Source organism: Aythya ferina (assembly GCF_964211825.1).
Source record: "Aythya ferina genome assembly, chromosome: 6".
In the NCBI taxonomy this organism is placed as follows: Eukaryota; Metazoa; Chordata; class Aves; order Anseriformes; family Anatidae; genus Aythya; species Aythya ferina.
The window spans coordinates 21,936,067-21,957,650 of NC_140303.1; the positions used below are offsets into that span (position 1 = coordinate 21,936,067).

A 21,584-nucleotide genomic window follows, 5' to 3' on the forward strand; every position below is an offset into this window, starting at 1 on the left:
CTGCTCTTCAGAGTCTTTTAGTAACGGGTCATAGTCAAGTTCTTTCCCTTCTTACCCTCTATCTTGGAACTGTCATAGAGATGGCAGTCACAATATGAGTTTATCCTGGTATATGCAAAGTGTTTTTATTTATGAGGGGGACATTTCAACTATGACATGCCTCCAGTAATGACAAGAGGGATGTCCAGAGGATAATCCAGCATACACCCCCTCTTCAAAGATGTTTTAGCTTTCAGAATCAGAAAGCTCCACATTCCTTAAAGATGTTCTGTTTCTTTGCTTTCTGGTGCTTTTCTGGCTTTCAACAGCCATGGTCTCTCACTTAGGAAGAATGTAGGAAAAGGCAGATAAAGGCTTTGATGGAAATGTGGTGTTTGGGCATCACTTGTTTTAAAAAATTGATCTAGACTTTGGAATTTTGGTGTTTGATATGGAATCCCCTGCCATATCTCAGGAATATTCTGAATTACTTCTTCAGCTGCTTTTATCACACTTTTTTTTTTTTTTTCTCCCCTCCCAGTGCCTAATCCTTGTAAAGATGTCTGCAGCCATCTCTGTTTGCTAAGACCAATGGGATACACCTGTGCTTGTCCTCAAGGAACTCGGTTTGTAGAAGGAAGCAGCACAGAGTGTGATGCAGGTAAAATAATTTGTGAAACTGGAAATGAAAACAGAGGAAGTTTTGCTTTCAGAATGCAAGTACTTTACTGAATCAGACATATGGAGGGATGATCTGGCTGATACAGCAGGTGTATTTAAGTCAGGTCATCTGGCTTTTATTCTCATTATATAATTATCACGTACTGGACAACCTTTTAAGCACTAGAAGTTAGTGCTTGGTTGTTGCATTGCATCAGAGCCCTCACAGAGTTTCCATGAGCACAAAGTATATAGAATTGCTCAGCCTTTCCTGAGAAAAAAGTACACCACTGCAAGATTTCTATTTCTTTAGCACTCCCAGATTACAATGATGTGGATGGTATACAATATGTCCTTGCAACATTTATCTAATAAATTAAATTTTACAGCATTATGTCAGACATCTTTTATATGGCTAATCTTCTCTGAATTCTTTTTGTATTAAAAGATAAAATTTCTTTTTTTTTTTTTTATTTTTATTTTTATTTTTAACACAGACTTAACCTCCTTACCTCTGACTTGCATTTTCTTAATAAATGATGATGCTGTCTCCTATTGCCATAAGGTGTGAGCTGCAGAGGGAGGAGCTATTAAAGTGATGTAATAGTAATGGAAGTGTACAATACACTTTTAAATAAGGATCATTAACACTGTTGATGGAATTTCCTATTTGCTGTTTATTGCTGTGAACTCACTTCCATCCACCGTTTTTCTGCATAAATAAATGCATCACCACTTCTTAGTCCTCTCTGTATAACTCTTCCAGCTGCTTGGATCAAAGAGTTTGGGTGAAGGAGGTGAAATGTTGCTGCTTTCTGAATAGACAGTTTTTAAGGGGGGTGGTGGGCTCCATTGCACAAGCAAAATAGAGCGATGGCATGTGCAACTTCTGAGTTACTTCTGCCTATTTTTACTGAATAAGCCATTATTTTCTGAAAAGGGGTTTTACTTCAATTAAAATAAGTTGATTTGGCAGAAAAATAAAAATAAGTATGTGCATAAAAAAGCAAAGTTAATAATGAAGGTAGTCTGTAAGTTTGTATACATAAGGTCTGTGGAAATAAATAAAATTTTCTGTAATATAATTTATTTGGCTGAAGATGTCCTGATAACCTATGCGTGGCTTTCAATTTTTGCAGCTATTGAATCCCCTCCCACAATGCCACCAGCATGCAGGTGCATGTACGGAGGAACATGCTATATAGATGAAAGTGGTCTTCCGAAATGCAAGTAAGTCAGTATGTTGTTAGGGTAGTTCTGCATCAGATTGTACTGATTTAGTCACACAGAACAATTCAAGGCTTTGAAATGTGTTGGAAATGCTTCAGAAGATGCTGTACTTAGGCAACAGTATGTTGGTAATAACAACAGAAAAACACATACAAGCATAAAAATATCAGCAAATAAGTGATGCATCTGTTGGGAAAATGTAATGCAAAAAATGTAAATAAATAAATAAATAAATAAATAAATAAAATAATCAGTGCATCTGTTTGGGAAAAAAAAACCAACAGGGCAAACCTGTATGAAGAGTAATACTCAGTAAATGTGTCTTGGAACAGCCACTAGGTGCCATCAATGCGCCACTGAAATAAAATCTTTTGCCTTCAGTGACTAGCTTTTTCTGACTGGGCACTTATTTCCATTTTTAATTCTAAACAGATAATAGACATTATCTTTACAGTCAGTGAAACATATCATTACTAAGCACAGAGTTAAAATTTATGGCATGTGGATAAATATTACAGAATATAATAATAACACTAAGATCCTAGACTTAAAAGTCAGTCATTCAGCTGTTCTACTTGTATTCACAGGTGTTCTTATGGCTACACTGGGAATTATTGTGAAATAGGATTGTCAAAGGGAGTGCCTCCTGGAACAAGTAAGCTTCAAGTATATATTACCCTTGATATTTTGAGTTAAGGATGTGTAATAACTCACTATGATGCCTTTGGAAGGCCAAGCTTTTAATTCTCTGGGATACTTTTTACAGTCAACTATGTTTGCTTGAATGTTGCTTATTCTTCTGTCTTTGATAGCAGCAGTAGCAGTGCTGTTGACAGTCATACTAATCATTATAATTGGAGTGTTAGCGGTTGGAGGCTTTTTTAACTACAGACGAACAGGCTCTGTTTTACCAGCGCTTCCCAAACTACCAAGGTATGTTTCAAAGGCTACATAGCTGGAATGGCTGAACACTGAAAATATGTTTGTGCCTAAATATTTCTAGAAAAAATTCACATTGTTTGTCTTGTGGCAATTCTGTCAGAAAATGGAGGTGCAGTGTTGCAGCAATTTGATTGGATTTTTGATTCCAAGCAGTAACATAGCGACTGTTGTCAAACTCTTCCACGTTCCAAATTAGTTTTAAAATAATCAGAACTAGAGAAAATTGTTTACCTCATCTGGAACTGGACCTTCAGTTCAGAAGGATACAAAAGACTATAGTTACATATGTTTTAACTTGTTTCAAAATTGTGTAAGAAAGACAGGTCTGGCAAAGAGATCTTTTTAACATTGGGGGCTGAGCTCTTCTGCAGTGCTGTATTAATCTGTTTAAAAATACATGGAGCAATTGTAGTAAACCTTTGTTTCTGTGTCTGAGAAATGTGGGCTTTTTGTAGGTGCCTGCACTCCTAATAGTCATCGTATACAGTGAAAACCAGCTTTGTGAAATATAATTTAAAAATATTTGATGTTTTAAATCAAAGGAAGATGAAGTAATATGACTTGTAATGGTTTCAAATAATTTGTTTGGAAAAAGATGTCACAATGTGATGCATCCAAAGTTTTATTTATCTTCAAGCCAGTTATGTGTTTTTAAAGCCATAAAGCTACATCTTCAAAGTCTTTGCACTGATTTCACAGCAGTAACTCTTAAATCAATGTGATTAAATTATTGTAATCAGTCATATGGCTGTAGTTATAACTGCTTCCTCACTCAATGACTACGCTGAATAAATTAAATTTATGAATTGATGTGGTAAAATTGGGGCAAAATTTTCATGCAAATCAACCCTACAGAACAAAGAGTTCATAGGAGATTTTTAAGCTTCTCACTGAAATTCCCTGCTTTCTACTTTGCAAAAAGGAAATTTTCTGCATCATCAGACAGTGAACAAGTAGAAATTGTAATGCACTGGCTCAAAATTTACTGTTCAACTGTACTTGTCATATAAGGGAGGCTATGTGAAATAGAGAGTTCAGTTTTTTTGTCTGTGAGGCTTGATTCACAATTTTTGTTTCTCCCATAAATATGCTGTAGTGCTGCCCTTGTTAAGTCCCTCTTCAATCTGTTAACTCATCCATTTACTGCAGAGTTATCTCAGGCTTAGCTGTTATCCTTAACATGGGACTTCTCTATATATGAGAATCCTAGACTGAAGTTTTTAAAAATTGAATCAGCTGGTGCCTAGGGGGACCATCTGGTAAAGTGTACACACACAGCACCAGCTGTAGACAAGAGTTTTAGCACAAGCCACCTCCAGTGAGGACACACAAATGGAAACAGTATTTCAATAGTGCTGTCTTCCTTCAATTTATGGCAAATTGGGCAAAAGGAATTCAAAGGTTAACTGCAGTTTGTTGGCTGCATGGTTTTGGGAAGTTCCATGCTCAGAGTTCTGGTAGAAGCTCTGCTGTTTAGGTATGCACCACTACCTTTGGCTGCTCCTATTATTTTGAAACTGACAGTGTTCCTGTTCTCATGTTTGCATTTCTCATGCAAACCTAATGTGTACTTGTGGTCACTGTAAATCTCTATGCAGATTGAACATTTGCGTATATGAAAACAGTGTCATTTAGGTATCTTCGTGATTTGCATGCATCAGCATCTTTAGTATACGTGGTGTTGGAATTATATCCATGCATTTGTACAAGCCATTGCAGCTTCATTTTTTATCAGTTTCAGTGAATTTGAACTTCTGAGTGAATTCATACATTTGCCTGTAAATAACATTGAAGTAAGAGTAGTCAAAATGTAGTTAAATTTTGGGGAACTGTAATTTCTTGAGCCTATTTGATGTCTGCATGGGCACATAAAAAGATATTTGTGATCGTTCTGAATGGGAAAATAGGTGAGACGAAACTGCTGAACTAATGCTGGAATATAACCGCTGGTGCCCTTGTTAGCTTGCTTATAGCCAGCAATAATTTCAAGTGACATCTATGGTTTAGAAAGACAACTATAAGAAACTGTCTTTACAAGCTTCCTTTCCGTATAATATGTTCTTTTTTTTTTTTTTTTTTTTTTTTTTTTTTAAATTTTTTATTTTTACAGTTTAAGTAGTCTTGTAAAATCTACTGAAAATGGCAATGGGGTAACTTTCCGATCTGGAGCAGATGTGAGCATGGACATAGGAGTCTCTGGTTTTGGAGGAGAATCTGCTATAGACAGAGCAATGCAGATGGTAAGGTTTAATTTGGAAATAACTTTTTTTTTTTTTTTCCAGTAATGTTCTTCTAATGTCATTTTCTGCTGATAGAGGCAAATCTTTTATGTAAAAAACATAGTGAGATGATAAATGTGTTCTAGAAAAAGAAGTGAACATTAATAGATAATTTCCTGAAATAGGTTTTGTACATTGAAAGCAGGGACAAATGCAGACTGTTCTTAAAAAGATAATGTGACTACCTTTTCTCAAGATGTATATGGTATAAATTAAATGTATTGCTTGCTTTACTATTTCAGCATATTGTGTGAATATACAGGGAATCAATTAGGCAATTAAAAATAGTGCAACAAGGAATTTCTTGAGGATCTTTGTGTTTTGCAGAACAGATTGAAATGTGCAGTAAACAGTAAATTACCAACTTGGGCAGTTTCTTATTTTAGCAAGTTTAAGCAAATCAGGTTTAATAATTTGGGGGACATCATCAAGTGGAACTCTATTTCATCCATGTTTTGTTATACACATCTGAGAAATAGCATGTCTTTGTGTTTCCTATGCTGTATAGTTTTTCTGTGGGAAAAACTATTCCCCATTTTGCCACAGTAAGTACAATGCTTAAAAGATTTTTACTTCTACAAATCAAATCTCAAGTATGTTTGAATAAAAAGTGCTTGCTTGCAAAATATTCACTGGAAAATCCCTCAACTTTTAAAGATAAATATCAAACTTAACTGACAGTAAATTATCATGAAATAAAATGAGCGAAGACAAGCTCATAATACGTGCACATGACCTTTCTCTAAATAAAGAAGCACATTAATTGTTAAAACTAAGCAGCTGTTGTAATGAAACAACCACATGAACATTTGGCTTGAATTACTACCTGAGGTCTTTTTCATGCATGGAGGAACTTTATGGAACTTTCCATTTTTCTGGCCTAATATTAACATATCCTGAAGTCCAACTGATGCATTTTTTTACATTCCTATTAACATTCAGATTTGTATGCCAGTCATTTCTACTTAAATGTCGTTATTTCACCCTATACATTCAGATTAAAACCAAAACGTTGTGTACATCTCTGGGAAAGAATTCACAGGGTTTGGTTTATAGCAGCAAAGAACTGTGGGATGTTCCTCCTAAAATTCTAATATTACATATGCATAAGTGGATGTTGGGGGGATATTTTTCAGTGTTGCTGTTCTTAGCCAAGGTAGGCTAATTTGAGGGAACAAACAGGAGGGTAACTGCATGGTAAAGAGGTATGGTTAGGTAGTACAAGTGAGGCAGTTGTTTGTAGAAGTGAGGCAGGTTTAAAGAACTTGCTGATGTACTATTCCTGCATTAGTCCCCACTATTCCTGTGATTGGTCTGTGACAAGGGGTAGGATAAGGGAGCCTGGGTAGGATTTTGTACTTGTTTGCATTACCATTCTACCTGATAATGCTTGGCTGGCTAGCCCTGGGTGGCTACGCCTATGTGGCACTAACTGTTTTCTTACAAAATACTCATGTCAGCACATTTGCCCACCTGCTGCGAGCACTGTAGCTGAGCTCTATGTTTGACACTGTATGTGTGAAGTACTTGCTATCCACACAATGTTTATACATGGCAAAATATTAATTTATAAGAGATTTGATTAAAAAAAAAAGTAAAACATTTTATTTCTGACATAACTCTTGTGTTCTAACTCAGGGGATGCATTTCTCCTTTGTCTCAAAAAATATAGCAATCTCTCTGCTGGGACAAAATGAATTAATCCAATTCTCATATACTTCAGATAATGCTTGTTAATTTGTGTGTCAGTTTGAAGCCTCTAAAATTAAATGATTATTTTGGCATTATGCTTTGTTTGATATTTTCTCTGTGTTGAAGGTGTGATTTTTGGGAGTCATCTTTCCTCATCATAAAATACTTTGAGTCAGCTATTCAACTTTTTTTGTTTGTTTGTTTGTTTTTTTCTGTCCAGGTAGGAAACAGAGTAGTACTGGATCATTCAATGGTCCATGCTGCTAAGCCAGAGAGTAAAACAGTGGATAATAACCTAACATTTTGCTTTTAATATACATGTATGCTAGATTTTGTCTAACCCTTTGTGAAAGTAAACATGGGTTTTTCCCAGAAATGGGGAATTGGACTAGTTAGTTTTTTGTAGGAATACAGACGTGTTTATTGTGCTGTAGTTACTGTTTTTTGTTGTTTGTTTGTTTTATCTTCCTAGAATGAAAACTTTGCAGTAGAGTCAGGGAAACAGCCAATCACATTTGAAAATCCCATGTATGCAACCAGAGATAGTGGAGCCAGTGGGACCAGTGCAGTTACAGTTGTTCAACCAACACATGTAAGACAAACTTCAGCTTGCCTTTCACCCTTTATTTTCTTTTTGACCTCCTTTTCTTGTTTGAGGAAAGTTGATTTTTCTTCTCCTCCTACAGGTAACAGCAGTTGGTAGTAAGGAAAATGAAAATTTTGAAAATCCTGTGTATGCCTCTGTAATATCTGCTAGTCCAAAGGAACCTCCTCAGAGTACGGATGCACCTCAGGTAGTATATATGCATGGTCTAGGGCAGCCTTGTCTGTTTTGTGCTCCAAATCAGAGGAACTGAATTGTTAGGGAAACTGCATTATAGTTTCTATTCTGTTTAAATAATCCTATGGAGCTGGTACAAAATCTGCATCAAGTCCAACTAACCAGGCTATATTTACGAGATTTCATGAACTGGTCAGGAACTGAAAGGAAAGGAATGCAAGCACAGAAGGGCCCATGGCATGCAGTTAAGAATCTGTTGAGATTAAGACTCCCTTTCTGCTTGGCACACCAAGATATTTTGAAGATGATAGATTTGAACAGAGGATTTCCTTTCACCATGTGTTGTGCTCCATTTTGAGGGCAGATACTAGTTTGAAACTTGTATTGTAAGAGCTGTAAATTGGCATTGTTCCAGAGCAGAAATGATTATAACTGAGATTTTACTTTGTGTTTTCAACAAGAATTTGTAAAACCCTGATGAATTACACCTTAATAGAAGCAGCAGAGTATATTTTTCCTATAAAATGTGAAAATTAAAAGACAATAAAAAGTGCGTATTTGCTTAAAACAGTGAAAACACAGTTCTTTTTGGTACTGAAAATTGAAATAAGACATTTGGTCGCAATGTACTGTCACTGTCTTTTCACATTTATTTGTAACTTTATCTATATTTTAAATTAATAGTAAGGATATTTAGAGCATTTTTTTGTATTCTTATAGGACATTTTAACAGTCACGATTAAAGTATTACCTCATCTAGATTATTCATGATTAAAGGAAGATACATATTTATGTCTTAGAATCAATCTGTGCTGATGGTGGCTTGTTTGCAGGACTATCTTCACACCTTGTGCACTTAAAAGTATCTGTGATGAGTTTTGAAATGACATCTCCTTCAACCTGCTATTGCAGTTTCATGTCCTTCAGTAATTTCTCTTATGTTGCTTTCAAGTCAGTTTTTCTCCCCTTTGATCTATTTTTCTGGAATGATAGGCTCTCCTGAATTAAGTTAGTCACTTTTGGTCTAGTGTTGTGAATACTGCTACAGGTAAAGTAACCATAGCTGATTATCCAGCAGAGAAGAAACTTGGGCCTCATGTGTGTGTGGTCCATCTTTTGATGTCTGTTGGATTGCACTGGATGCATTTTGTTTCCCTTCCTACTTCCTATCACATTTAAAATGTACGTTCTTTGGGAAGATGCCTCGTTTAAGAAAAAAAAAAAAAAAGCTCTAATTTCATTTGAGGTTTCGATGTTCTTTCAAACAGATAAACACAATCAATAGTAAAGGATAATGTAGACTAAAGGAGAGGTCACTTGAATGACATAGCAAAGTATTTAAAGAGGTAACCTTGAACACTAAAGCATAGTATGACTTAAAGTTTATTATATAAATAAAATTTATATAATTTGATAATAAAAGATGAATTTATTTTTCTTTTGCTAGAAACATCTATTGAATAATGTAGTGGGGCTGGTTGACTAGTGAGAAAGTAGAAGCTGTCTATATTATTGTGGTATAAATGAATATTTTAAATATTAGTTGTGGCCTCCTGCTTTTTGTGACGAGTCTCTGAAGTGGTTGAAATAAATAAGACTCATACTTACATCTGCAGAAAAAGGGTTCTAGACAGTGCACCTTTTCTCTTGCACATACGTTTTATCATGCTAAAGATTGTTAGAACTCAAAGAAACTTGAGCAGGCCTTGAAATATTTAAAGGAGTGCAATTAATTAAAATTACATGTCAGTATGAGAACATCCAGCTGAAATCACCAAATTAGCAGACAAGGAAGGTGAAATCTGTCAACTGCGCTGTCATTTTGCTGAGAAATAGAGACAAAAGATGTATAAAGCTCTAATAATTTTTATGTTTCAGGAATCAAAGTGGAGTTTCTTCAAGAGAAAAACGAAACAAAACACTAATTTTGAAAACCCAATATATGCAGAGGTATTTCTTAAAATTGTGTAATGCTATTTTTCAGCTAATGTACTGCAGGACTTCATTCTTGCTTTTAGAGGATAAAGGATATGGGTAGATTCTGTTGCTAAGTGAAGCAGAACAGACATTCCAGCCTAGGTCAAGATGGTACTGAAGTAGTTTTGAGAGAGAAATTATCAAGTCTTGTACAAAATGAGGTTCTCAGCTGGCAGCACAGCTGCATTGCCCACCTCCCAGCTTTCCCAGCCCAAGCACAGTGGCTACCTCCTGCTCCAGGATCTCTCATGCTGGTTTCCACTTGCGGGTGCATTGTAGTAAAGCTCAGAGTCCCAGCACAAGTGAAAGACTGTTGTACTACTGGGGATAAAGTGTCTAGTGCCCTCTCATTCCTGGATTCAGCATAGCACAAAAATTGAGTGGCTCTGCATACTGCAGCCCTGCTTCCATAACAGCCCAATTTTTTCCATCCATGCAGTCAAAGGAGCCAGTTCTTTTAAGATGTTATGCCAGCTAGTGCTATGTGTGTTGGAAGAATTCTCCCATGGTTGGGTACGAAGACTTTAAGTTCTACTGACTTGATCCAGTAATTTCAGTCTTTTTTCATCGTACAGTTTAAAATTTACAGAAAGCCTAAGTGACCTAAGAACCTCAGTTGCACAGTCATGAGACTAAAACTTAGCTGCATTTTATGGAAAATTTGGGTTTCTAGTGATGCCCGAACAAGGTGAGAGAGTTCAGGAAGCCAGAGGATTTACTTCCCCAAAACTTAGAAGTTTGTAAATAGTGATTTACAAACAGTAGTACTGCTAGTGTTGTCTACACTCAGGTATGTGCATATAGACAAATCGAGTTACTCCTGACATTAACCATTAAAACAGAAGTAGCAGTGTGCAGAGAAGGTTTGGAGTAGCTTATCTCCTCAGCTGTACCTTCTGAGGTGGAATTAGCATTTGACTTTCTTTTACAGGTGGTGACTTGCAGAAATAACATATACTGTGACACTTCAGCTAAATATTTGAATAGTTAGTTGACATTTTTGAAAGTTAAGGTTGGATATTTTGTACATTAGAATGTAAACTTTGATTTTATGTTTATTGTTTCAGATGGAAAAGGAACAGCAACAGGACACAGAAAATGTCCCTCCTCCCTCTCCTTCACTGCCTCCCAAGATTACTCTGAAGAGAGACCAGCCATTAGCTTATACACCAACAGAGGATACATTTAAAGACACAGCCAGTCTTGTTAAAGAGGACTCTGTTGTGTAAGTAGGTAACTGATTTAGGGAAAATGAGACACATCCATTTGCACATATATTTTTTATAAACAGAAGAGTAAGGTTCACATTCAAATGCTTTATAAAAACATATACATCTTTTAGTCAGTGGCTGGAGATGTATGTTGAAACTATGCCTTGTTTTTTGACAAAATTGCCAATTGCTATTTTTATGAACAATTATCATGATGTACTATATGTATATCTTTGCACTGAAGCTGTCTGAAAGTAATGTTATAAATATATTGTACATTTGTAAATTTCAAAGATTATCTCGTTTGTTGATGTTCCTAGTAGAAACCTGTATGAAATTGGTTGCATTTTTAGGGATAAATTCATTATATAAAGGTTTAAACTAAAAATACAAAGCGAATATAGAAGCATTATTGATCTATGGGACCTTTTGAATATATAATGGCACCTTTTAAAACTTCTACTGGTGCTCTGGGCACGTTTACCGCCTGTTTAATGTACTACTGGATGTAGAAATGGGTGTCTCTGTTTATCTAAACAAAAGATGGAGAAGTCAATGCAGCATTATTATGCTGAGTAATTACCTGCGCAAAATGTTGTTCCTACAATATTTTAACTGCCTGGGATAAAACAATTTCCTCTCAATTCATAAGACGTACTTTTCCTCTAGGTTCCATTAAAACCAGTCCATTAATAGTGTTCTTAAAAAGATTTGATATACTTAGATTTTAGTGTCATGAGTATGTAAGTTAATGAGATTCTCTCCTGATCATCAGTGGAATAGCTTTGTTCTTAGCTGGAGTCTCTGGAAGTCATTTGTACTATTAAATGAAGTAGCTAGACTTCTATAACAGCTTATTTCCAAATGGCAAAATACAAACTATACTGCTTCATTTAAGAAATGATTCAGTTTTTTAAATGTGAAAGTTTAATTTTATTGACTATTTATTTCCTGAGGTGGACATTAATAGAAAGGGAAACAATTTCTACTAATGCAGTCTTTGTAGTTATCTGCTTATTTCCGTAACCTTCTATCAGTATATGCTGTATGTCTTACCAGTTTTTCTATTAACTAGGCAAGGTAGTTTCCACAGCATGAACTATTTGAGGAAATTTTGAGTACCACTGCAGGAACACGTTATTGGCATTCCTGGCTAGCTACTCATATAATTTAAAGATTCCTAAATTACAATCATTGAGACTTCTGTTATTTGATTGTTTTATGTCCAAGTTCTCAAAATATATACTATTTCTAATTAGAATGCTTCTAATTATTTTGTAATGTACTTTGATTAGAAAAGACAACTGGAAAATTATGCTGCTGAATACATTTAATAAATGTATTATTTTATCATATCCCTATTCCATAATTTTTTTGTCAATGCTCTGTGTACTTTTGTTAGTCTGGAGACTATAGACAGAGCTTTTCTTTTTCCCTGTAAGAATTTTAACTTCTCAGATGTTGAAGAAAACCATTCTTGGGAAACTCTAAAGGTAGGTAGTATGTAAATTTGATCCTTTAATATACTTGTTGGCAAACGATTCCTAAACTTTAAATGGGCTTCTTCTACTCTGTAGTGTACCACAATGTATTCATCGGAGTATGTAATTTTTTTGGGGTTGTTTTTCAACAGAAGCTTTAGATTCTAGCCTTCACTTAATTTATTTTTCCCTTATGGCTAATCCCTGGCTGAACTCCTGAATTTTGGACTCATTCTGTTGTTTGAAAGAGGGCCAATCTTTAGAGTTCAGCGCATCTGTAATTGGCCACTAAAGGGCTGATAAATTATAACACTTAATTTTTTCAATGTATATTTCTCTACAACTGTCAGGCCAGGCAGAGAGAACTATAACTGCAGATATTTGTCATGCCAAGAGGTAAAATAAATTTATTCTTGAAGTCATTTGCTAGAGAATAGAACCTCAGTGAAATACTTAAACAGTACTAAGCTGTTTTTATATTCTGACCCTTTCTTGCACGTGCTAACACACATGCAGGTGCCCTGCCCCCCAGTACACACACTCAGAGTGATGAAACTGCTTTTCTTACATTTGGTGTTCTGACCTGCACATGGTATTTTTGTAAGCTTAATTGAATTACACATTAATGATTAATCGCTAACGCAGATCTTTAGCAAATAAAACCTTTACCCCTTCAATTTTCAAATCGCCAGGAACACTACCATGTCAGTCTCTGGCCAGGAGTTTAACAGGTAGAAATAGCCTTCAAGAGGCACAGTAACTTCAACTGCTGTTTTACTATTCTGAACACACTCTTTGTACAGTCAAACTAATTGGCTGTAGCATACACTAATGATCTGTTTTATCTAACTGGTGAAATAATTATCCTTTTAACTTACAAAGCACATTGAGGATGAAAGAAATGTAAATGTATATTTATTTTAATATTTCCCCCATAAACTATACTAATACTAGGACTAAGTATTAAAAGTACAAGTAGTAAAATATAAGTATTGCTCTGTTTGGATAAAATAGCTTGTGTTTTTATCTGTGCACAGTTGAACAGTCAGGTGATTAGATGTGGTCAAATTCTGCAATTGTAATTTTTGGAATATGTTGCAATAGCTGGGCTTTGTTACTATTTGATTTCATTTCTTGAATTCGGAAGCTTGTGAAGTTCAGCAACTATTGAATATGACTGTAACCAAATGCCATAAAATAGATGATTGTCTGAGTAAATAATGTTCTGTAAGGTACAAGTATAAGATACATGAGTGGACCAGTGTTTTATTTCAAATTCAGTAGAAACCTGTATGTTGATGAAGTCTACTTGAAAAGCAGATTCTCTCTTTTTTTTTTTTTTTTTTAATAACAAAAAGCACATCAAATGTTTTGTCGGGTGAGTAGTACTAGCCAGCTTTATAGCTGAATATTATATGAATGTATATACTTCAGATCTATCACTTCTCAGCACAAAAAAGTAAATTTACAAGTCTATCTCCAAACTCAGGAATTTTTGGTAAGTAGGGGAAAAAAGCGTTCTCTGAAGGGAATTTAAGCAGCTTAGTAACTGGTAAAGAGGAGGACAACTAGTTTTAAAAGGATTAAGTTATTTCCATAAAGTTGATGTAGTTCAGTGTTAAATGTTGGTTAGAACTCCAGGAAATGAACTCCCAGTAGCTGTTCGAGTTGGAAACATCATAGAGAGTAGCATGTCAGATAAACAGCGTTGGGCATAGGAGACAAACAGCCAAAAGAACTTTGCATCCCATCCAGCTTCATATCATGTCCTGGGGTACTTTGCTATCAGGGCATGTTCCATGCATTTTATGACCTTAGAAATACCAGAGTTGCACAGTCTTTTCGCTGATGATCTTTGAGCTTTTCTGTCTGCAAAGAAGAAAATAAACCTGAAAGTATTTATTCAGCGTTCTCTGTGAGAGGATTCTTTACATTTATAGGTTTGGCAACAGCTTCTGTAGATGGATAATGAAGGTTACTTTAAACTACTGGCTTAAGTACTCAGAGAGGTACAGCTACAGCAGAGCAGAGACCAGCAAGTGCTACAAAATACCCAAGAACCGGGTAGATAGAAACTTCTGTGGTCCGTGTTGTGAGCCAGATCTTTCCTACTGTAAGTGCAGCTGAAATTTTTAGCTCTCAGTAAGTCATAAGCTTAATGAACAGTCATACCAATTAACTCCCCCTGCCCCTGGACATTCTGCCTCTAAGTACCTCAGAACTAAGGAAGATAGTGGGCCTTCACATCTCACCAGTCTCCTAGAGAAACTAATAGAACAGGCCTCATCTACCATGCACATACATGTATTCCAGAACAGTGAATTCCTAGCAGAAGTTTCTGAAATCCAGCAAATGTTCACAGAATCACAAAGTGGTTGAGGTCAGAAGAGACATCCAGAGGTCATCTTGTCCAAAACCCTTCTCGAGTTGGGCCACCTAGAGCAGGTTGCCCAGGACCCTGTCCAGGTGGCTATTGTAGTCTGCAAGGAGGAGACTACACAACCTCTCTGCACAACCCCTCCCAGTGCTCTGTCATCGAACAGAAAACCTGTTTTCTGATGTTCAGATGGGACCTTCTGTGTTCCAGTTTGTCCTATCTTGCCCTGTCACTGGGCAGCATGGAAAACGGCCAGGCTCCATCCTCTTTGCACCTTCCCTTCAGGTATGTATAGACATTAATGATACCCCCCTGAGCCTTCATACAGCCCTTTTTGTACTTACATTCAGAAAAGTGTTTTTCTCCATAGGTATCTATAATACCAGGAGTCAACCTGTTCCAATGTCTTGAGAGGTAAGACTTGCTCCATGATAATCTGAATTAACTACTGAATTAACTACTCCTGAATAAAAGAAACTGTACTCAACAATGCTTACTTTCACTCCAAAATGCTGAGTCTGTATCCTAGAAGAAGAAAAAAAACACAATACCAATCCCTAAATAATGGCATAACCATTAAACATGTAAGTTGAAAGTCTGTCACATAAATTAATATTTGAGACTTTGGTTCTTGTCTTCAAATGTCAGAGCAATTTTATGAGATGTTTAAATTAGCTTCATAATGCACTACCTATCACTGTAAAAGCACAGGAGGTAATTAACTCTGAGAAATAGCAGTGTTAAGTAGTTTGCAACTTTTCTGTGTGATCTCTTTTGCATTGTTGCAAATGATGCAACAGCCACTTCCCTCTGAACCTTGTATTATCAAACTAAAACTTTGTCTATTTCTTGTATTTCATCTTCCAGTAGAAGCAGATTATTAAAGTGCTTGGGGAAAAGTAAAGGTGAGCAAAATTTTCAGTTGGATTTGAACTTTTTTCTGTACTTTATAGTGAAATGGCTATGGTTGAATGGTTAAGTGTTAGTGCAGTAGGGTCAGTAGGCTTCTGGTAATCTGGTTCCCTGTGTGTAGTATGAGTTACAATGTGACTCCTTCAGAATGAAAACGGCCTCTCTGTCCTGTCAGACAACTGCAGAGACCCAGGCAGCTGGGTTTTGAAGCATGACAAAGGAATGGACCATGTGTACATTAGTCTTTAGTTTATATTATATTATGTTAGAGCATATATTTTCTTTATATAAGCATTCCTAATTGTTTGCAAACAGCTTTCTTAGACCCTGTGAAGACTTGGCCTGTTGAGCTATGCCTCAGCCATCCCAAGGCAGTACAGCACGTTTCAGTGAAGGCCGCTCACCTTAATTTTCAGAAGTACATTTGATAATCTGATTGCTAGAAATGATGTGTAATTATGAACTGATTATAAAACTTTGTTAAATGGGAGGAATGAGTACTCTGTTACTGAAACCATATGAAGATTAAAGGCTTTCTGGTCACCACTGTTCCGTAAAAATTCTAGCATTATATGTAATGGTACCGAGGTTCTTGAACCAATAGTAGGGGAAAGGGAACTGAATTGCCAGCTCTGCACAAATGGATTTATCAGTGCATGGTGAGACATCAGCTAATTTTCCCTAATTGCTGCATGAGCATATTTCATGAATTAATAGACTTCAGAGTGGAGAATGTAGTAATGTTGTGATAAGACAGTAGCAGGCCAAGTGCAAAGTGACTGTTTATGTTTACATCAGACTTGGAATGAACTCCCCAGGAAAAGAGCTGCAAAATGAAGCCAGGGTGACTGGGTTATCTTTGGATTAGTTTCAGAACTGATTTGACAGGGACAATCCATCCACAGAAGTGGAGGAAGTATAGAAAGCCATCACTGAGCTTTGAGAACATAAAAGGACTACTCAGGGCCTTCAGGGTAGGACCAGCAGAAAAGGATTGACATTGAAGACTGCAGTGTCTGAGAATTAGATCCCTGCTGTGAAGTCAAATGTCTTCTCCAAGGCAGATAGGCTTTCCAGATGGGAGACCCATGGCGTCCCCGTGGTTTGATTGTGGCGTCTGAAGAGCTTGGAAAATGGCTTTCCATACCTCAGCAGCTTGGAAGAGCTCAGAGATCTAAGAGTATGTATCAGAACCACAACACCAGGCTGCTAATAATTATTACCATGATTGTATGCTACTAAATTTATTTTATAAAAGGGATTCAAACAGGCTTCAGTGAAAGATACGTGAATGTACGCTTTTGTAATCCTTAAGCAGGAAATGCAATATGTCTAAGGTCCTAGTGCTTCATGTATGTATATCTGGTAATTTAGCATATACCAAGCAGCCTATAAACACTAAGTACAGCTTGCCCAGCTTTTGTGTATGCAGTGGATTCATGTGATCGATAGCTGCATGCTAGCCATTTGTCCATGTTAGGTAAATGTTTCCCATAGTGGTTTCTTGGTGGCTCTGTTCATAGCACTGGAGATTGAACACCCAAACAAGTGCCCAACACCCTTTTCTTTTACTTTCCCTATTTAGGCAAGATTTCTAGAGAGAAAATGGAAGAGGCAAACATACAGTCACTCTTCCTCAGCACATTCAGAATCCATTATTAGATTCATGCATATATTTTTAAGTACTCACTGTAAGATGTCAGAGAAAGCTTCCATGCCCCATTTGGACAGGCTGTAGCCACCTCCGACAAATGCCATGAGGCCTTTGGCATCAATTAGATTGACTACTGTTCCCTCATTTTTTTCAGAAGTGGTAGAAGCTTGAGCATGGTTTCAATCAATCCCAGTAGATTAATGTCCAGCACTGAGTGGAAGTCATCAATTCGCAGCCAGTCAGTGGGTGCCACAGGTGTTCTTAAGTATTGCTCACCAAGCCAACAAGCCCTACGAGGATTGCAAAATCATTTATTTCTGTATGTGGTGATATCTTACCTTAGGGTTTCATATGTAGTATTGGGAGCCAAGCACACGCTCTGCAAAAACTTCAGCGAGATGAATACAGCTGCCTGGGACCTGATTGTAAAAGTCTAAATCTACTCTGTACACCTGGCAAAATTTCTGATGAATTTAGGCAATGACTCTAAAAGAATATGGGTAAAATATTAAAGGAAAATATTTTCAGTTGGAGATAGAGGCCACTGTACTGGGTCTATTATCCACTGAAGTATGTGGGCTCCTAATGTGCACTTCTTGTGAAAACTGAAGAGTCTAGGTAAAAGTGGAAAGGCTGATTTTCCTGGGTTGGGGTCTAAAGGTCTAAACTAAACATGCAGAATTAGTCAATGCTTCTAAAAATATTAGCTTAACCCTGTGTATTGATAATGCTGCTTTACTACCTTATAAATTACTTGAGGAGCTTTAGATAAATAGTGACGCCTCTGAGAGGACAGCCTGTGCCTGGAAGGAGAGGCTGAAGGTTCAGAGCTCAGTCTCTGTAGAAGGTGTCAGAAGGAGGTGACAAAGTTAGCAGCGCTTACCCTGACTGGGAACGTGTCGCTGGAAGCAGGAACCTGCGGAGGACCAGCAATGTTGAGGAGGTAAGCTCAAATTATTATTTTGATCTTGCCTTTATTTGTTGCATTCAAGGACGGTCTGGAACTTTGCATGATAAGGGGAGAAGGTTGTATTGGTAGAAGATACTGTTTTTTTTTTATTATTATTATTATTATTTTTTATTTTATTTGTTTGTTTGTTTGTTTTTCTGTTTCAGCTACTTAATTAATTAATCAGCTTATTGAATATTTGATACAACTGCATGGTACAGCCGGTAGTTGCAGTGCTTTGACCCCCTTTGGCTGATCTTAACAATATGATCTGAGCTGTCAGCACTGAGAAAAAAAAAACATGTTTATTGTCACAGTTGAATATATTTACCATGCAGATCTTATATCATCGTGTGCCAAAACCAGAACTTAGGCCATACCTTTTAACTCCACTCATGGCTATCCAGAGACAAGCTCTTCCTTTGTTCTAGACAATTGCTCAGAGATGCATGACAGCAGCATTAAGAGCTCCATGTGTAACAACTCTAAGAGAACTGACTGAAATGGCAGGCATTTAGATATCACAGGTAGTGCAGTTGATGTTGTGTGCATTACAAAAATCAGACTTATTCAGCCATGCAAAAACACTATTTGGTTTGCCACAGGAGTGGTTAAAGAGCCCTGTGCCAGTTGTTTTCAATTGGGTGAGCTAGTTTTATTGCCATGGAAGTTCATTCTAGTACAAGTTAGCACCCTCCCCCTGACAAGATTCTTCAACTGCACCAAAAAGAGCCTGAAAAACACACCTGGGGATGATCTAGTTTGAATAGATAGATTTTTAGGCACCCTGTTAGCAAAAGTGTGGGTAAGCCCAGAAACATTGCTGAAGAGAATCTTTTTTGAACTGGGAAGTGACAGAACTGAAGAGAGAATGTGTTTTATCAGAAAGAGGAAAAACTCTGCGGGTAGCAGAGAGGCTCCAGAACTCTTAGCTAGACCAGATTTGGTTTTACTGTGTTATTTTTCTGGTAACTGACCTTGCCATGTACCCTTGCCAGCAGTCTCCTCTATCACAAATACCACAGCCCTGGAGAATGCTGCTGGAATCAGCCAAGCCCATTAGGGAGAGTGAGGAGCAGGACCATAGTTCTTGGCCTCTCTTTCTGTGACACATGCAGCAATGATGCAAAATTCCCTTTTGTCAAGCCATTTAGGCAGTGCACTTCTAAGTCTGGTGCCACAGCCTGCTCTGAAGACATACTTTCCACTCAGGTTTCTCACTCTGTACTGTCTCTGATGAGCCAGTAAATGACGAGGGAAAGTACGGAAGCCAAAATTGCTGTGTGCAGTGAGTCTGAAAGTGAGAGCTATTAGCAAATAAGTTAGTGATCTGGAAATGCAATGAAGTAGACATGCTTGGCTCATCCTCCAGCTTCCTTAGACCGAGTTCCCGTAAGGGGCTTTGTTTCTGGTTGCAGCCCTTCCAGCTCGCTGTAAGTTAGAGGAGAGCAGGGGTTAAGAGCTTTGGCACAATATAATTGTAATCCATGAATAATACATGCCTTGGCAAAACCTTCTCCTGACCTCCTTTTCAACAGTTTTCTACTGTTTGCAAGTTTTACTTGCCGATCTTCCTAGTCAGCCCCGTCCTCTCAGGATGCATCAGCCTAAAAGGAATGACTGCGTCAGTTCTCAGAGGAGTGTCTGGTGGTGGCTCTTTTTTGTGAACTCTGGCAATTATTTGTGCTAATACTGGAAAGAGAGGAATTCTTTTGTGAAGAAGGACAATTCTCTTTGACTGTCTGTATGATGCCACCCAGTCTGCTTTTCTAATATGGAAGCAGAATGAGCCCAAGGATGACCAGAAAAGCCAAAACTGTAATAGTGGGTCTGCAGACTAATTTGTTCTGTGATTTGTGTTGTGTGACGGTGACCCATTTGCTCTCTCCTCCTTAGACAAAAGAGACATTGGGACAGTCTCTGAGCTTTCTGCCTACTTCCTCATTACCTGTCAAGTGCTGGTACAGAGTGAAGTAGAATATATTACATGGGAACTATGTTTGCATAAATAAATGGGGAAGTGCATGGAGATGCTGCCCTCAAAAAAGCACTGAGGGAACACAAGGTTTCCTGACTCAGGTGAGGAAGATACTGTTTACTTATTACAAAGATTTCTAATAAGTATAGAATGCAGTTCTTGCCATTGGAATCTACAATTGATTATTGTCTTTCTATTTGTACTTTTGCTTTGTGCAAGAATTAAACTAAATTAATTAAAACCCATATATATGGGAAGGCTGATCAGCGTCTTCCAGACATCCTGCTGAAAAGAAACTTTTGTACAGATGCTGAGCAGTCACTTAGGCAGTAGTTACCTACATACGTGTACACGTGCAGATGCGATTGTATTCAAAGAATGAACTGATACATGAAAACAAATTAATTTATGATTATTTTTAAATCCTGCAAGTACTCTAACAGGAAGGGGTGTTTTATTACATTTTTCTGTAACTCACAGATGTCTGAAGTTAAGCATTCCTTTGGCTGATTTTTGTGTGACATCCTTCGTACCTTAAAACATGTATGGTAAAGGAAACTCACTGTATTAGGTCTGGTTGCTAGAGTCCTTCTGGTGTTCTTGATCCTGCTGAGTTAGTGAAGTGATTTGGGTTTATTTTGATTTTAAATTCCACCATCATCTAATCAAGTAGGTGTGGACAGAGTCTCAGAATCTGATAGTGAATGAATGTTGGACTCATTAAATAATGACCTCAGACACAGCTGATACATGACCAGTGACAATATTCATTGCCACTTAATAATGTTATTTGACTTAGTTGGATGCCTCTGTAGCTGTGGATATGGACCTCTGAGCTACTGGTTAACTCTCTCTGATATGACAATGTTAAGCAAATATATGCAGATAAGAGTTTGTTTCTCCTTCCACTGCAGTCTACAGGAAGGCTCCATTAAAGTTTTTTGGTGTTAGATTGGTCTCTGGGCTGCACCAGCTGTTTTAGCAGCCTGTCTCCCTGTTGTGTCAAGGCTAAAAAAACTGGCCCTCTAGTTCTGGTACCTCAGCTGGATACTTGGCTTTTTTGCTGTGAACGTCCCTGTAAAATCTGACAAGGATCACAATGCTCCTGAATGTGTGCACTTTGGAATCATTGTTGTAATGTTTCACTCGGTGACATTTATTTTGTGAGAGGACTTAGAGTGTGCTCTGACAAAGCACTGTTAAAACACTACAGAGAAGTTGGTTCAGCTTGTAGCAGGGGCTCTCTGAAGTCTGGCCAGGCTGCACACTTGACTCCTCTAAGAGGAACACCTGGAACTGCTCTGGTTAGCGCCAGTGCCTGAATTTCACAAGCAGTAATTGGCACAGAAGATCTGTAAGGCATGGAGCTGAGAGGGCAGTGCTGTGTGTTGAGCCTCCGCTGCTCATCCCTCCCCCTGATCCCTGGGCTTTGTCCATAGCCTGCAGTCCCAAAGCTACCAGGCATCCAGTGCTCCCTCTCCA

The 21,584-nt window shown here is 37.4% G+C and overlaps 3 protein-coding genes across 6 annotated transcripts in view; 2 read left to right on the forward strand and 1 right to left on the reverse strand.

Annotated features, from left to right (window-relative positions):
- The window catches only part of LRP2 (LDL receptor related protein 2), a gene marked incomplete at its 5' end in the record, with an annotated part of 117,210 nt that extends 105,104 nt beyond the window's left edge, over positions 1-12,106 (forward strand). The window contains 9 exon segments of the mRNA XM_084523334.1: positions 521-640; positions 1,779-1,869; positions 2,457-2,524; positions 2,682-2,802; positions 4,922-5,051; positions 7,255-7,374; positions 7,469-7,576; positions 9,442-9,513; positions 10,608-12,106. Of these exon segments, the coding sequence (XP_084379460.1) occupies positions 521-640; positions 1,779-1,869; positions 2,457-2,524; positions 2,682-2,802; positions 4,922-5,051; positions 7,255-7,374; positions 7,469-7,576; positions 9,442-9,513; positions 10,608-10,769 (992 nt within the window). The 3' untranslated portion in view covers positions 10,770-12,106.
- Positions 12,107-14,998: 2,892 nt separating this feature from the next.
- Positions 14,999-20,626, reverse strand: LOC311438566 (retinol dehydrogenase 16-like; the record flags this gene model as incomplete). Its single annotated transcript, XM_084523046.1, is given in 9 exon segments — positions 14,999-15,134; positions 17,212-17,320; positions 17,323-17,439; positions 17,442-17,465; positions 19,114-19,156; positions 19,158-19,222; positions 19,225-19,353; positions 19,356-19,431; positions 20,564-20,626. Coding segments are annotated over 9 exon segments (762 nt in total).
- ABCB11 (ATP binding cassette subfamily B member 11) overlaps positions 17,998-21,584 on the forward strand; it is a 64,198-nt gene continuing 60,611 nt past the window's right edge. For 2 of the 4 annotated variants that reach the window (XM_084523188.1, XM_084523191.1), the window contains exons 1-2: positions 17,998-18,118; positions 20,021-20,203. The gene's annotated coding sequence lies outside the window, so the exon portion shown is untranslated. The remainder of the gene's footprint in view (positions 18,119-20,020; positions 20,204-21,584) is intronic. The other 2 variants (XM_084523186.1, XM_084523189.1) reach the window with 1 other exon arrangement.